At 36.3% G+C, this 17,271-nt stretch overlaps 1 protein-coding gene across 1 annotated transcript in view; it reads right to left on the reverse strand.

Annotated features, from left to right (window-relative positions):
- Window positions 1–10,137: 10,137 nt before the first annotated feature.
- LOC121431009 (CYFIP-related Rac1 interactor B-like) overlaps window positions 10,138–17,271 on the reverse strand; it is an 83,587-nt gene continuing 76,453 nt past the window's right edge. Inside the window, exons 9-12 of the mRNA XM_041628467.1 lie at window positions 16,821–16,900; window positions 12,209–12,335; window positions 11,788–11,858; window positions 10,138–10,334 (exon numbers count right to left, since the gene is read on the reverse strand). Coding sequence (XP_041484401.1) covers window positions 10,265–10,334; window positions 11,788–11,858; window positions 12,209–12,335; window positions 16,821–16,900 — 348 coding nt within the window. The 3' untranslated portion in view covers window positions 10,138–10,264. The remainder of the gene's footprint in view (window positions 10,335–11,787; window positions 11,859–12,208; window positions 12,336–16,820; window positions 16,901–17,271) is intronic.

The following is a 17,271-nucleotide window of genomic DNA, read 5'->3' on the forward strand; positions in this document are numbered from 1 at the left end:
CAAGATATACAGCAGTCTCCATGCAAGATCACTGAAATTTGTCATCTCTGTGGAATGGCTCCAAAAGACCCATCAAAGAACTCTGAAAGACTGATTGGTACTTCTTATCTTACTGGGCTTAGACTAGTCCTATAGAGATTTTTGAGTGGTCTTTCAGAGATTTTTATGCAACAAGTGATCTTTCATAATTCTTTACATGGACTGTGCCTGGTCTTCCAATGATCTTTCAGTGATCGTTTTATACACTATCATGAGTCTTCCAACGATCTTCGCAAAAGTCTTGAGAGGCAGTCAAAAGATCATCGAAAGACAAATAAGAACTTTGAAAAATCAAGAGACCGGTGAAAGACCATCAAAAGACCATTTTCCTACAAGACTGTTTTGAACCGTTTCAAAAAGTTTTGGAGATCATGGAGACCACGAAGACCACTGAGAGATCAGTCAGGATTCGCGAAAGACCTCAGAGATTCTGTGAAAGTTGATAGAAAGACCTATGAAAGATCAAGCACTTTTCGTGGTCTTACAGCGGTCTTTCAGAGATATTGCTCTCTGCGGAATGGGGGTTTAAGCAATTAATGCGAGCGCGAAGCGCGAACTGATGTTCTAAAATACTGAACTGAAAAGGGGGCATTTCAAAGGCCATTTGCACGTACTCATGACGAAGTTTCATATCTCATTAATTAAATAATGCAATCGGGAGCTGAAAAAAATGTTGATATTCCGACCTCAAACAGGGAAATTTTAATAAAGGGCTGTTTCAGGGATTCATGAAGAGGATAGAGATCTCACAGATGAAACAATGAGAGCGCAAAGCTCGAGCTTAATTTTTTTTTATAGATTTCAACTGGAAAAAGTGAAAGCAATTATGTAACCTGTTGTGTACAATGTGTACAATTTTCTCTGTCGTTTCGCTCGCTCGCTCGCGTTCAACGGAAACATGCTTTTCTTTGGTAACGTCACAGCCCGCGTCACAAATATCTCATAAAGACCTCGATGTTCTTTTAACTGTTTATCCCAGTTTCTTCTAACCTTAAATCTGTCTTAATAGGCTATAAACCCAATCTACCCCCTTCAAATCTGACCCCTTGACCGTCTCCACCCCTCCCAACCTCAATTCACCCCGATCGTTAGGACAAATCCGAACCAAGGCGAAAACCTCCAAATCAATTTCGACCATTATAACCCTGAAACAGTGGTACACCTTCGGCCAGACATTCACTGCCCTTAGATAACCCCAACATGTGATCTCTGCTATCGATAACCCCAATAAACTCAGCTATTGATCATCTCGCGGTGCGAACCGCAATCTCCTCGCGCCGGTCAATAATTGAAATGATATTAATTCTTATCATAATCAGTTATAACTATATAACTATTAAAAAAATCGCTATAGTTATTGACTGATTTTAATATTGAGCTCTTTAGCAGATATGTTACGTGATATAGACTTAAATTTCATTAGAAACGAAGGGAGACTTTGGGAACCTTTACCTCGAAAAGGAAAAGTGGAGCCGCAGAACGGAGAAGGGGCGGACCCTACGAGAAATTACAATAAAATGGATTTTAAAAAGCATTTTTGTACACTTAGTGTAAAAGTCTGGAGGGGGGGTTGAAGCGTCCTCATTTCTCGTGGTTTCCCGACCCCTACATCAAAGTTGGGAAACTTATCATTTTTATATATTTTGTCATCTTTATTGAGAACACATTATTTTGTATCAATTTCCCATAAAAGGATGGAATAATTGATGGACCACAAAATATCAACGAAAAAAGTAATCGCCAGGCTAATTATTCTGCAAGAGAAGAATATTATACACTGTAACTTTAGCATTATTGGGGGCCTTAAGGGGCAGATGCACAAGGGTGGAACAGGGGGCCTGGGAACAATTTTTGAATGGGGGGGTGCTGGTTTTGGCCGGGAAAAATTGGCATGCAATAAAAAAATAGCAAAATAGAATTACAAATAAATAAAAGTGATTTTAGTCGAACTTCTACATATCAGCATAATTATATAAGGGCTGTTGCCCATAATGGTGTATAACTTACGCACAGGACCATGCATCCCAGGGTCATGTGGTGCAATTCGGAAGATACTGGGGGATGCATTTGTGGTTTCCAGTAATGTGCCTAACTCTACCGATTCATTCAGTCCGGGGCAGTGCAGTTTTATTCATTTCCAAACATGAGCGGTGGTAAAAAAAAGGAACGCCGCCTCAAATTTTCTACATTACTAAAGAAGAAAAAAAAAAGAAAGAAAAATGGGTTGAATGAAACATCAAACATGGAGGTTAAAACAACATAAACCCTATTTCACAAAACATTCTAAAACATCCTGCTTATTAACAGGATAGAAAAAAATCGGAAAAACTTGAATTTTGCAACAACTCTTAATAAGATATAGCGTAAATGAAATATGACGAATAAATGCAGACGATTTATGAATTTCTGATGTGCGGAAAGTAAAGAGGATTTATCTGCTGAGCTGACGTAAAGACAATAAAGAATCATAATACACTCTCACAAACAACATTACTGTATATAGGTTATAGGGAATTTAATATTTTTGATTTGTGACTGTTCTTTTTTTTATAGACTTTGTGTTTTTAAAGTTACTGTGGTTGTTAATGAATGTTAAGTTATGTCTTACTCTTCCGAAAACACAATCGAGGGGGTAGTCCTTCTTCTGGGGGCAGGGTGATGAAAATTAGGCCCTATAGATTAGGATTTTAGATTAATCCTTGGAGATGACTTTGACTTGTCTGTGAGTGAATTTCACTTTTAAAAGTGACTCGCAATGTGAAAATTCCCATGTTCACTCTAAGTCCACTCTAAATTGAGTGATATTGTCGTCACTACCAAAGTGGTTAAAAAGCGAGTTAAACTTAAACTATCAGTAAAAAAATAAGAGGGGGGGGGGGGGGTAAGAAAACGACCTTGATCTGCTTTAAAGAAATAGGGAAGGGGCACGTCGTTAATAATGTTTGATCTCAGATGATACAGAAACAATCCTAGACAGATTAAACTAAAAAAAACAGACTAACGGAGGATTAAACAAATTAGATTTGTGACGGACAATGAGAGCGACAGAATCACTTTCAACCAATCGATTCCAGGCTTTTTAAAACTTCCCAAAACTTTTCCAAAGCTCGAGTAGAGATCGATTGGTCCAAGGCTAAGGTGTCATAAATTTTGTTAAGTGTTGTTCTTCCCCTTTTTACCTGTCAATGACAGGGGTTCTATGCGTGTAATATGGGATCAAGAGAATGGTGGATGGATCGATGTCAATTTATTCCTTCGTTGGGTAATATTTGTCACCGGGATAGGGCAACGGGCAATTGAAGTTTAGAATTGGGTCCGTTTCTAACAAGAGATGGCGCTCGACCAAAATTATCACCAACCCTCGCATACCAAGGCAATGTAATGCCGCCCAGCTTCCAAGTTGGTATTGACCGTTGATCACCCAAAATATTCCTGTTGAAATTTCGACCGGAGGTTTATCAACAGAAATTTTAGGGGGGCAGGACCCCCGTCCCCCCCCCCGCTTCCGCCGCCTATGGGTGGATTTTGAATGTAGATACATTACATTCAATACATTTAAAAAAATAATTTCTCAACAAAGGAATATTTTCCCTATAGTGCAGACCTGCCAATGATTCATCATCTAAAGAAAGGTGAGGGGGATCTTTCTCTTTTACACACAATCCAATGAAAAAAAAACAATGTATGAATCAGGGAGATGTTGAAAATCAGTCAATTTTCAGGAGCATGCCTATATAGAGCTCTCATTTAAGCACCAAACAGCATTTTGCTCTGGAGTTTTTGTGTATTCTAACAACTCATGGCCATATCTGGCAGAAGGTGAAAGATCAGCACTTTCATACAATTAGAAATGTAAAATATTTATAATTTTATTCAGCTTCCATAAAATTATCAAGAAAAAATGACAAGTTTAGAAAGCTGCATCTGATGCAACAGACCCATACAGCTGCGTAATGAACCAAAGTTGTAACTAGAGCTGTAGAATATCGAAACAAATCAACACGGTCTTTCACCTCACAAAACAACAAATAAGTCGGAATTGTCATTTGTATTTATTGGAAGAACTATTTCTTTATTTCATGATTCAACGATTATGTCGACTGTAAACTCATACATGCACGACAGTTTTATTGACAAGATTCATTATTTCTATATATACCAATTTGGTGCTTCTACAGAGGTTTAAGGGGGTACTGATATTTTTTTAAATGTTTAACATTCTTTCAGAAACAAAATTCATTGATTTTTCTTGAAGATTAATAACATTTTGAAGGTATTATTTCTATAAAGAAAAAAAAATCCAAGGACTCATTTGTCCATAAACTCACAATTTATAAAATGAAAATAGAAACCGCTATTTCCAGATTATGGAATAAAGCACTCTAGAAGATCATTTTCACAATTTTGAACATTTTTTTTTCATCTTTAAACAAGGAACATGAAATAACAAACTTTTGCACATTTCATTAAAAAAAAAAAAAAAAATCTTTCAAATGATGTTAAAATTTCACCATTGTTCTGTTCTTTTTAATACAAAAGCTCAAATAATTTCAGTCTGAATCCTAATCATAAAGAAAATAAAAGCACCCTCTTATTTAGAGGATTTACTCATATCAAATAAAACAATGTACAGTGATCAAACAGGAAATAAATTTAGGCATATTCATGTGATTAGGGGGACCCGGTCTCACAGTGAGATGCAACTGATCCAATCAATCTCTTCTATGGAATGTCACTGATGCCATGTTCTCTTAATGTCCCTGCACAAAATCAATTGGTCTGCAACTCGAATTTGGAATAAACCATTACATTCCATGTCGACATTGAGGCATGATGAAACAGCTCGCAAAGTTCTAAATCCTCATCTTCAAATTGACAATTAACACTGTCTTTACCCTCAATACAAGAGTTCAAGCAAATCAGTGGCAACACCTTTTGCCACACTTGGGATTGATTGGATCAGTCGCGGCTATTTGTGAGACCTGGAACTATGGATATCACAATCTATGGCAAGGTGTAATGGGTGTTAGTTTCAAATAGGATAGATTAGTTATCAAAAATTGCATCACCAATTAGATATTGCAGTATTTCTTCAATGTATTAAACAGCCAACAATATTTCAAATGTTCTATCAATGATACATCCCCTTTATTTTTATTTCTTTTTGGTGGGGGGGGGTCATAAGAATTTACAATCTTAGCTACTTCACCATTATTATGGTAACTACTACACCATGGATATCTTGTTTTTAATTCGCTGCTGGGTCTCACTGCCATGCAATTTACCATAACTGTAAATCTTTTATGAAATGAACCACTGTTTTCTCTTTTACATTGTTGATATCGCTATTAAACATTTTCATGTATACTTGGATGTAGAGACCATTAAAAATCTGAGGTGAAATGGGATAATCACATACAAATGAATAAGTACTTTCCAATCATTTCAAATCTGGGTAAAGAGCGCCAAATATGGATCAATGCCTAAAATAAACTAAGCAATATAGAATTGATAGAAGTGGTAACATTATAGGGTGTAACATTTAAAGATTGAATTTGACTTGGAAACCACTAGAAATAAAAACTTTTACGAAATAAATCATGAAAAGGTAAAAATGTGTTTAACATAAATTTTGCATTTTATATTCAGCCTTACGTGCATAGAAAACATCATCTTTGGGCTTGGTTCTTCTTAAAAGGTCAAGTCCACCCCAACAAAAAGTTGATTTGAATAAAAAGAGAAAAATCCAACAAGCACAACACTGAAAATTTCATCAAAATCAGATGTAAAATAAGAAAGTTACATTTTAAAATTTTGCTTAATTTCACAAAGCAGTTATATGCACATCCTGGCTGGCATGCAAATGAGGAGATTGATGATGTCATCCACTTACTATTTCTTTTGTATTTTATTACATTAAATATTCGAATTTTCTTCTAATTGTCAAGAGAAATTATTAATTCCTCCCTGAGCATGTGGGATTAGCATTATTTAATACTATATGTTTCAGTAAAGTTTGTCCTTATTGTCATAATTGTATAATTCAAACAATAAAAAACAAAAGAAATAGTGAGTGATGGACATCATCGACTGACTCATTTGCATGTCACTGAGTTGTGCATATCACTGTTTTGTGAAAATTAATCGAAACTTTGAAAATGTCATAACTTTCTTATTTTACATCCGATTATGATGAAATTTTCAGCGTTATGCAAGTTTTTTTCTCTATTTTTCTCTATTTATTCAAATCAACATTTTTCTGGGGTGGACTTGACCTTTAAAGACTATCTATGCTACTTGTGAAAAATCATACTTTAACCAAGGAAACATAATTATTATATATTTATCAAAATTGCATTTCTAAAAGGCTGATATTAATGATTGCTTTAATAAAAGTAAACATATATCATGTAGGTCATAATATTCAAAATGTATAAAATCATAATAGCAAAGAAAAATTCAATCATTTGGACTTGCAAAGAAACAAATAGAAGCCTATATTAATGACTTATTTTTCATTTTTAGTATTTTTCACTGAAAGCTGACGGTGAAACTAAATTCTGGGCCGAGGTCATTTTAATTCAAACCTTCCCAAGGGGCAATAGCTAACTAGGCCTTTGTTAAATATGAGTATCCCAATGACTTTCATATCTGCAGAGAATATAAATCAAAGTATACATTTTTAAAAGTTTATTCAGACAGAAGCATTGTCAATAAAACTTGTTTTCTTCAAGATTACCACTTGACAATTTTGCTGAATGTTCTTTGAAAGCGACATGAAAAAGAAATTGTTGGAAATTTGCAAGAAAGTTTGATTATTTATCAATATTTTGAAAACGATTTGTTGAAATTTCTTGAAATGATCAACAGTAGTTGGTGATATTTGCATTTAAAGTACATGAGAGTTCATCCAAGAATGTTGGACAATTTTGCATTTATGCTGAGCACATGGAATCAAACAAAACAATGTAGGATTTTTTTTATAAAAAAAATTATTTTTGTTGATGATTTTGTTTTTGTATAAACTCTTTGATCCACTTTCATGAACAATTAATAAATAATCGACAGAAATTGATGAATCCGCATACGATGTCGAGGACATCAACGATCACCAAACACTGATCAAAATAGTGCTGATTTTATATAAACATGATCATTCTGACAATGATTATATCATACACATCTGCAGAACATCAACATCATATGGTGTGTCTCATTTTGACATAATGATATTTTTTTTTCCAAAATGGACATTTCATATTTGTACCACACATCATAGGCATTCTGAAGTAGTAGTATTTGAAATGCACTCACAATCACAACCACATAAATAGATACAATAAGAAGTAAAAAGATAAAACATCTTTGTCGTAGTTCAATAGATCATGCAATCGGTTCAGAAAAATACATCAAATAAAGTTCATCTAACTAGAAAATAGAAAAATTATCTTTAACCTGCAAGTAAAGTGTATCAAGTACAAATCCACTATGGGAAAAAATGAGGCAATTTCATATTAAATAGATGATTTTTTCTTTCTTTCAGCTTCAAATAAAGTTCTCCTTTCTTCCTAAACAAATCTATAATATACATATTTTATGTAGACTGAGTAACAAATATTTCCCACAACATTTTTTTTCCAGTAAAATATATTTTTATATCTATTTGCAAATACTGTACATGATATCAAATAGTAACATCGTACATCTACTTAAGTGTGGTTCTACAAAGAGCTTTGCACAATATATTGCATGTGCACCTTTCCCTAGTCCTATTTGTCTTTTGTTACAATCCATTCCTATTTCTTTCATCGATATTACACATTATCCTTAAGTTCAACAAGTATGTATCTTCAGGCAGAAGACAGTGCCATTCACTCATACCCGTTTAGATCTACCACCAAATGCGAGGTATCCTAGGAGTCTACCGCGGGTCTGAGGTAATCGCAAGGTATTTACCTTACCCTAAACAGTCTTGCACAATCGCAAGATCACACGTCTCAGCGTAAGCTCGGCATAGAAAATGGAGGTCCTATATCTGAGCGTTCGATGTGCAGCGCGCGCTTTCCTCCTTGACATTTTACAATGACAACACAACTCGCAAGTTGAAAGGGCTGGGAAGTACCTTGTGATTACCGCAGATTAATTCGACGGCCCCAATGTGCATCTCGTGTTATGATAAGGAGTTTCATACCGTGTTCGCTCCAGACGATCGTCTAGTGTGACACCAGAGAGAGATAGATTTAAACGGGGTATCAGTTAACATCTGCCCGGTGAAGAGTGAAATTTCTGACCAGCAGGTGTTATGTAATGACTAGTGCCACTGAAAATTGCCCTATGGTTAACTCATTTTCTCACTTTCCATGGTTGCCCGAGGCTACACAGGCCTTGCCGAAGAATGCCTCCCTGGGACATTGTCTCAGCTTACCCCATATGATGTCTCTGTAACAGATACAAGTATTGCTGGCAACCACAAAGATCCACCCTGCCCTAGCTTCAAACCCGAGGCAATCTCCCTTTTACGAAGACACGGAAACATCTTAAATCATCAACTATTACTTTCTTAAACGGAAACATGACATCCTTAGCCTACCACTGCATATCCGACAGCTCTATCCAAGAACCATCCATCCGTACTATAATTTACTTCAACTGTACACATCAAAAAAAAGGAGGAGATCGAGAGAGAGAGAAAAGAGGTATCTACAAATGTCCGTCCACAATATCAGTACGAGTCGGATCAGTATCTTACGCAAAATGACATCTTAAGAGCAGTATATTCACACCCAAAAAAATGATGCCTTCCACTTTTAGAAAGGTAAGAATAAATAGTATTTCACAAAAATGTCAGGAATCGTATTTAAAATAGATACATCCAAATCAAGCCCACCACACACTACATCATCTACCTGCCGTAGCGGACCATGACCTATAGGAGACAAAGCATTAGAGGGGCACAGCATTGTTCACAAACAATACAGTGCCCCTCCAATCATTGTCTCCTCCGGGCACGGTCCGCCACTGTCTAACTGCAAGCTACTTAAGTAATTCTAGCATACTGATGCAGGTGGATTGTGTAATGTGGTGTGGGCTTCATAGCAGTAATGAAGGACAAATTTGGAAAGGCGTCACAGATATCCGAAGACACAAAATTTCATTGCGACCCATTTAAAGTTCTCAGGGTCAATCTGTCAAGTTTGTATCACACCACTGCAACAGCTAGGTTAAGAAGAAGCTACGGTATTTCACACTGCATTTCCAATTTGTGCAGTAATTAATTATCTTGTAAAAAGACCTTGCATTAAAGGGGAAGTTCACCCTGAGAAAAAGTTTATTGTAAAAATAGCAGAAAAAATAATAGAAAATATTGGCAAAGGTTTGAGATAAATTCATGAAATAATTAAAAAGTTATTAGAATTTCAATTATTTGATTTGTGACGTCATATGCGAGCAGCATTCCTACATAGCGAATGGTAAAAAATCGATGAGATGTAATTTTTTCAGAAAATTGAGAATGGTTTTCACTGTACCTTTTGTATATCAATAGACAAATCATTTCACACCCGATCATGAATAGAAAACAAAATTAAGTTATCAGGAACCATAAAAATTTGAAATTCATGCATTTTATATTACATAACACATGGGGCAGCTGCTCGTTTATGACGTCACAAATCCAAAACTTTGAACTCTAATAACTTTCTTACTCTTTAACGGATTTTCCTCAAACCTTCACCAATATTTTTTACTATTTTTTCTGCTATTTTTACAACAAAGTTTTCTTCAGGGTGAACTTCCCCTTTAAGTGAGTGAGAGAGAGAGAAAACATTTCCTTATCCTGTCTTGTCTTCCATTAACTAAGGCCCGTCACAGAAAGAGTTGCATTCAAACGCAACTCCCTAAAAATCAACCGCATCTTGCTTTTCATCCAATCAAACTCTCATATTCAAGAGCTGCGATCGATTTTTTCGAGTTGCAATTAAACGCAGCTCTTTGAGAAACAGGCCCCTGGACGCTGATCTACATTCTAAATTAAATTCCTGAGATGCGACTCTCTGCGACTAATATTTCATCTACATTTTTCAAATTTTTCCTCTCCTCTCCACTCCAAAAAAAGACGTATATACAGAGGATACTAAAAAGGAATGAATGGGCTTTGTACAAATAGAAACTGTGATGATGACGTCATCGATGACGCCGTCGAGGGCGATTACGAAGGCGACGTCGCCTACGATACGAGCAGCACTTTTCTGATTCCATTTGGTGTATCCTGATCGTTGAGGTGCTTTGAGTTGTACCTGAAAACAAATAGGATGAAATGTCCATTACTTATCATTTTTTGAGTTAACAGCCAGGTAATAAAAATGAACTAGACAGTCACTTCAAATGACTGTACAAGATGTAGCATTCCTTGAACAGGTTCCCTGAATGTCTATGTCCCAAAACGCAAACTCTTAGGCCTGTATTCTGAAGTCAGGTCTAACTCTGTGCTAAAATTTTGTGGAGCCAAAAATTCAAAAATTCTGTTTCTATTGTATATTTCTTATGTTAAATATTTTGTTTTCATAATGAAGAAAAATACTTCAAAATGCTTAATTTATCATTCCCAGACAATTATGAACAATTTGGGTGTTATATGAGTTAATAAATTGAATGTGTACTGTTAGGGATTCGTGCTCCAATTAGCTCTCCATAGTTAAACCACAACTTCAAACCAGGGTTCAATTCCAACTCGTGTTCAGAATACAGGCCTTACTGATTGGTTGTTTGACTGACTTGAAAGTGGATTTTACATTTTTCTCAAATCAACTGCAATGTTTTGTGTTGCAAAGCCCCAGTTAGCATTTCTTCACAAATGAATTTCTAAAAAAGGAAAAAGAAACCACAGCTTGGTGGATTGAAGAATGCATGAATGACATAATTAGATTTTTTTTATTACTTCATTTTAATTTTGCTCCTTCACAATAACATAATGCCCCCAGCACTACCTAAACTGAGCAGAGGCATTACAATGAAATCATGATGAGGATGATTATGATTATCTATGCTTTCCCACAAAAATAGAACTCATCTCATTTCATAATTACTTACATACCATAAGATAACATACTCCATGCAAATGTTTGATAAATTATAAATGAACAATACAGATGTCAAAACAGAAATCAATCCTCATCTTTTGCATGGCCAAAATGTTTGAGCAGACCAATATGTGACCAGCCACACCTAAACCAACAATAAGTCACCCAAAATGAATTTTGAGATTTTTATTGAATTTAAACAAGCATATCTTTTTAAACTGATAAATGATTGGTTAAACTTGATCAATAACAACTCACTCAAATACTTGATTGAATGCAGAGAAAACAAAGCGAAAGCTTCAGAAAATAAGGAGAAAACAATTTAGAAGTTTGTGTTCGCCCAAGCATGAGATTGCACACTGTGCAATTTCAATGAAACTTCCAGCAGTCTGCAAAAACTTGTGTCAAACAAATTATTCTATCTTCTTTTCTATTCAACTTTTATACAACTCGAAATTTTTACTGTATAAAGATGAAGAAGTACCCCTTCAGACAAGCTCAGTTTTGAATTTGGGCTTTATGAAGACCAATTTACTATTTTGGCTCTTAACAGAGAACCTTCCCTGGTGACTTATTTGTGGTTTTCGGGTTGTTTGTCACATATGCTATCACATCAAAATGTTTGAATGTAGATGAGAGGGGGTGATGAGTTGTGATCAAAAGCACTCACCTCAGTGCATTGAGTAAGTGCTCAACCTCTGTTGGTTCCTGCTCTTTCAGTACTTTTACACAACTTTTAACCTGTGAGACAAAAAGAAAAGCAACAATGAATTGCATGGACTAAGCTGACCATTCCGAGGTGATAACTATACCTTTTGAGATAAAACTATTACTAATTCCGGTAGAAATTTGCATATAATCTATTTGTATAGAGAAACAAATGATTTTCAGGAGAGCATACTTTGTAACATAATAACTCCTGTATAAACGTATCAAGTAGTGAATTTAAGGACATTATCATTCAAGTGAGGTTACATAACAAGACTACAATCAAGGCTGCTGGTTCGTATCTGCTTTAAAGCATGATATCAAATCAATACTTGTTTATCATTAACCAGAGACTAAAGAAAAATATTGGAAAAAAAACTTACGTTGATGGGGGCGCTCTTGTCAAAGGCTCCGACGGGATGAACATGATCATAGAGGATGATAAGTGCAACCATGACACGCAGGCAAAATAGAACGGTGTTCCTTTCTTGGAAGCGAGCTACAAAGTCACTGCGGAGGACAACAGCAAAACAGAAGTTATAAAATAGGTACCACTCTCTTTTTATACTACTACTTTTTATGTTAGTGTTCCTTTCTTTGGAAGTGAGCTACAAAGTCACTACGAAGGACGACAGCAAATCAGAAGTTATAAAATAAGTACCACTCTCTTTTATACTACTACTTTTTATGTTAGTGGTCCTTTCTTTGGAAGTGAGCTACAAAGTCACTACGAAGGATAACAGCAAATCAAAAGTTATAAAATAGGTACCACTTTCTTTTTATACTACTACTTTTAATGTTAGTGTTCCTTTCTTTGGAAGTGAGCTACAAAGTCACTACGAAGGACAACAGCAAAACAGAAGTTATAAAATAGGTACCACTCTCTTTTTATACTACTACTTTTTATCATAGTGTTTTTGGAGCAAGCCTAGAAAGTCACTGAATAGGACAACTGCAAAACAGAGATTAGAAATTAGGTACATCTCTTTTTCTACGATACTTATTATCCTAGTGCTGCTTACTTTGGAGCAAGCTACAAATTTCTTAATATGATGACGGCAAAACTGAAGTTAGCAATTAGACAGGGCTCCACACTAACCCATTTTTTCTACTGGTCCAACCTATTCATGTCGGACCAGTAGATACCCAGTTTTTCAAATTTTTACTGGTCAGAACCTAAAATCTACTGGTCCCAAAAAGTAAAGAAAACATTAAAAAAAAGGCGCAAGTTTATTTTTCTAGCCTTTCGTGACCCCCCCCCCCCGTAAAACGAAGGAATGAAGGACAAAAAGAAAGCAAGACAGAAACGAAGAGAGTAAGAAAGAAAGAAAGAAGGAAAGTCAGAAAGAAAGGATGGAAGGAAAGAAGTAAGGAAAGAAGGAAGGAAAGAAGGAAGGAAAGTAAGAAAGAAAGAAAGGATGGAAGGAAAGTAAGAAAGAAAGGATGGAAGGAAGGAGGGAGGAAAGAAGGGAGGAAAGAAGGAAGGAAAGAAGGAAAGTAAGAAAGGATGGAAGGAAAGAAGGAAGGAAAGGAGGAAGGAAGGAAGGAAAGAAGGAAGGAAGGAAAGAAGGAAGGAAAGTCAGAAAGGAAGGAAGGAAAGTCAGAAAGAAAGGATGGAAGGAAGGAAGAAAAGAAGGAAGAAAGGATGGAAGGAAGGAAAGAAGGAAGGAAAGAAGTAAGGAAAGAAGGAAGGAAAGTAAGAAAGAAAGGATGGAAGGAAGGAAGGAGGGAGGAAGGAAGGAGGGAGGAAGGAAGGAGGAAGGGAGGAAAGAAGGAAAGTAAGAAAGAAAGGATGGAAGGAAGGAAAGAAGGAAGGAAAGAAGGAAGGAAAGAAGGGAGGAAAGGAGGAAGGAAGGAAGGAAGGAAGGAAGGAAGGAAGGAAGGAAAGAAGGAAGGAAGGAAAGAAGGAAGGAAAGAAGGAAGGAAAGAAGGAAAGAAGGAAGGAAAGAAGGAAGGAAGGAAAGAAGGAAGGAAAGAAGGAAGGAAAGTAAGAAAGAAAGGATGGAAGGAAGGAGGAAGGAAGGAAGGAAGGAGGAAGGAAAGAAGGGAGGAAAGAAGGAAGGAAAGAAGGAAGGAAAGAAAGAAAGGATGGAAGGAAAGAAGGAATGAAAGAAGGAAGGAAAGAAGGGAGGAAAGGAGGAAGGAAGGAAAGAAGGAAGGAAAGAAGGAAAGAAGGAAGGAAAGAAGGAAGGAAGGAAAGAAGGAAGGAAGGAAAGAAAGAAGGAAAGAAGGAAGGAAGGAAAGAAATAGAGAAAAAAAATTAAAAGATTGAAAAGAAAGAAGGAAAGAAAACAGGAAGAAAACAGAGGAAGAAAGCTAAAACTATTATCATAAATAATTTGTTTCTTTTTTGGCTCAATTAAAATAGCTACGAAAGAAAGTCAGAAACCAAGTGTATCAACACACATAAATGCATATGTGGGGCTAATATGTATTCAGACGATACCACCCGAGACCCGATCTGTTTGAACCAAACAGAAGTGAAAATTTACCCTTTTACTGCTTACAGATGACAGAGTTACTCCAATTTTTAGGAAATATGGACATTATAAGAGCCTTTCATGAGTATGAACCGTGAATTTTGACAGTTCTGTGAGAGATTTCTGCCAGAGTTTAGCCAGGCTTCGTTCGTGCGGCCAGTGGAGAATTCACCATGTGGATTGTGTGGCTGACTACATGTACACTGTATGCATGCTGTATAGTACTCTAGTAACACGTGCGATTCATTCTATGTGTATTCTGTGTGTGAATTGCAGAATTAACGGGGGGAAATGGTTTGCTGTGAATTTGACCATTTCTGGAAAAGTTATTGGCCCAACAATGGTTTTTATTACTGGTCATGTCGGACCCTTAAATCTTGCTATTTTTCGAAAAATTACTGGCCCGACAATATTTTGTACTGGTCATGTCGAACCAGTAAATCTTCCAATTTCTAAAAATCTACTGGCCCAACAGCGATTTTTACCGGTCTGGGACCGTCGGACCGCCGCTAGTGTCGAGCCCTGAATTAGGTGTCACTTCTTTTTTATGCTTATTATCCAAATGTCAAATTAATAAATAATATGTAATTTCTTCCTTTCTCCTAAGCACGCTACAAAGGCCACGGAATAGGAAGGACAGCAGAAAAAGAAAATTTGGGACCACTTTTCTTGTACTATTATGATTACACTTGTTTACACAGTGGTAATCACTTAGGCAAAAAAAAAAGCTTTGTTTGCTGTAGCCCGACTGACCCTCATAAACTCTCCTGACTTTTAAATTTTGCATCAAATTTAACAAAATAAAAATTAGCTGACCAATCCTGAGTTTTATATATTTTTCAACATGTTTTCAAATGTACTTGATGAGAATTGGTAAATGGTAGAATATCACCCATAACATAATCTAAGGGCACTTGTTCCACAACAATCATTGATCTCCATACAAAAAATAGGTCTAAGTCGAAGAGATCTTTCATATCATATCTTCAAATTAAATTCAGCCCGACTCACCCAAATTATTTTCCTGTGCTACGGCAAAAAAAAAATGACCTTCAGAGTAATGCAAGCTACTAATAGCACTAACTTGGAATGACGCTTTGTCTTCGAGTGTCAAAAATTTCTTAAATGGGATTTATAGGTGTTGCTTAATTGGCTTTTAAAACTTGGAATTACTGTGATTAAAGAACTAATTATGATTTATGAATGATTCAAGATCATGACTAGTAGGTGATTATAGATCACCTGCTGAGAGAATTGGAAATAAAACTAAAATTGATATATTGCCTAAATCTTGAGTGACAATGGATAGGAAACTGCAAGCAGAATCTGTTATGTTGGTACAGACCTGGGAATCCCATTCAAGCCTGTCTAAAACTTTGGTAAATGGTCAGTAATCTGAACTATACTCAAGTATCATTGAAAATTACAATATTACAAAAGCGTAATAATTTATAAAGCGCAGTTACTACATGTATGTGCATATACTCAACTGCGCTTTGATACTTGGTATCATATTATTACCCCGGCTGTAGCTAATAGTGACGCATACATGTACATGCTGGTGAAAATTTAGCGATACTCAAAGGTAAAAGACAGTACTTGCATCAAACAATTATTTCACTTGATGGAATTTCGAGCTTATCTTGCTCATTTCTCAGCAATTACGCATTTTCTTCCAGAGCTGTTTGGCAGTCGGCACACATTTTTTGTTTGATACACTTTGGTGGTAATTTCATTGGATTCTGCTGATTCGTCTGCCAACTCGTCTACTCACCACATACATGTAGTCTACCTTCATTTAGTCTAATGCCATTCCGTCAATCAACATTTCGCCTAACAACCATTTGGTCCAATCATCACTTCATCTAATCGCCAGTTTGTTGATGACCATTTTGTCTCATAACCCATTGGTTTTAATATCCATTTAATTTTAATAATAATAATAATGGTGGCTATTTATATAGCACACAGGTCCACCTTGCGGTGCTCATGGCGCTTTAAAAAGGCACTGCTATTATTATTACCCCGGCTAAGCTATAGGCAACCGATTAAGGCGCACACAGCTTTTTGAGGAATTACTTCCTGCCGGTACCCATTTACATCACCTGGGTCGAGTGCAGCACACAGTGGATGAATTTCTTGCTGAAGGAAATTACGCCATGGCTGGGATTTGAACCCACGACCCTCTGTTTCAAAGTCCGGAGACTAATCCACTGGGCCACAACGCTCCATTTTCATTCATTTCGCCCAATAAACCCTAAATAATCAGACCAAATGTTATATGGACTCAATGGCTATTAGACCAACTGGTTATTAGACGAAATGGTGAGTGGACGAAACGGCAATTAGACCGTGTGGATAGCGGACGAACTGATGGCAGACCGAAAGATAGTTGACGAGTTGGTAATTGGATGGATTGGCATTATTAGACCAATATAAAATAAACCGTCGTAACCCGCTAGACCACAAAGAATGCGATAAAAATGTGATAAACTTAATCGAAAAACAAACTCACGGGTTGTCTATCATGACTCTACATATCTGTGCCATCGTACTGAGGACATCTGTAGTCTTCTCGCACCAGACCTCCTTATTCTGAAATATTTAAGAAAAAAAAAAAACACAAAATGCGATTAAAAAGCTTCAAAGAAACATTTGGTGGTCACAAAGGCTACATTTCGAACGAAAAACTTGCACTTTGTAGAACTTATCATTACTTATTACTCTTCCAACGCTTTTCAGGCAAAAAATTAGTCACTTATTTTCGGGGGCCTAAATCTGCAAAATTGCAACAATGAATGGGGATATTCCAGGGGCCCATAGCACAAAGCTTAGCAATCATCGTAGAATTTTTGAAATACGATTGATCGCATTGACTATAATGTACAATTAATCGTGAAAATCACACGTACGATTTATCACTAACATTTGTGTCACAGGACCCAGGTATTTTTTTAGCATGGGGG

The sequence above is a fragment of the Lytechinus variegatus genome, chromosome 17 (genome assembly GCF_018143015.1).
Source record: "Lytechinus variegatus isolate NC3 chromosome 17, Lvar_3.0, whole genome shotgun sequence".
Taxonomy (NCBI): domain Eukaryota; kingdom Metazoa; phylum Echinodermata; class Echinoidea; order Temnopleuroida; family Toxopneustidae; genus Lytechinus; species Lytechinus variegatus.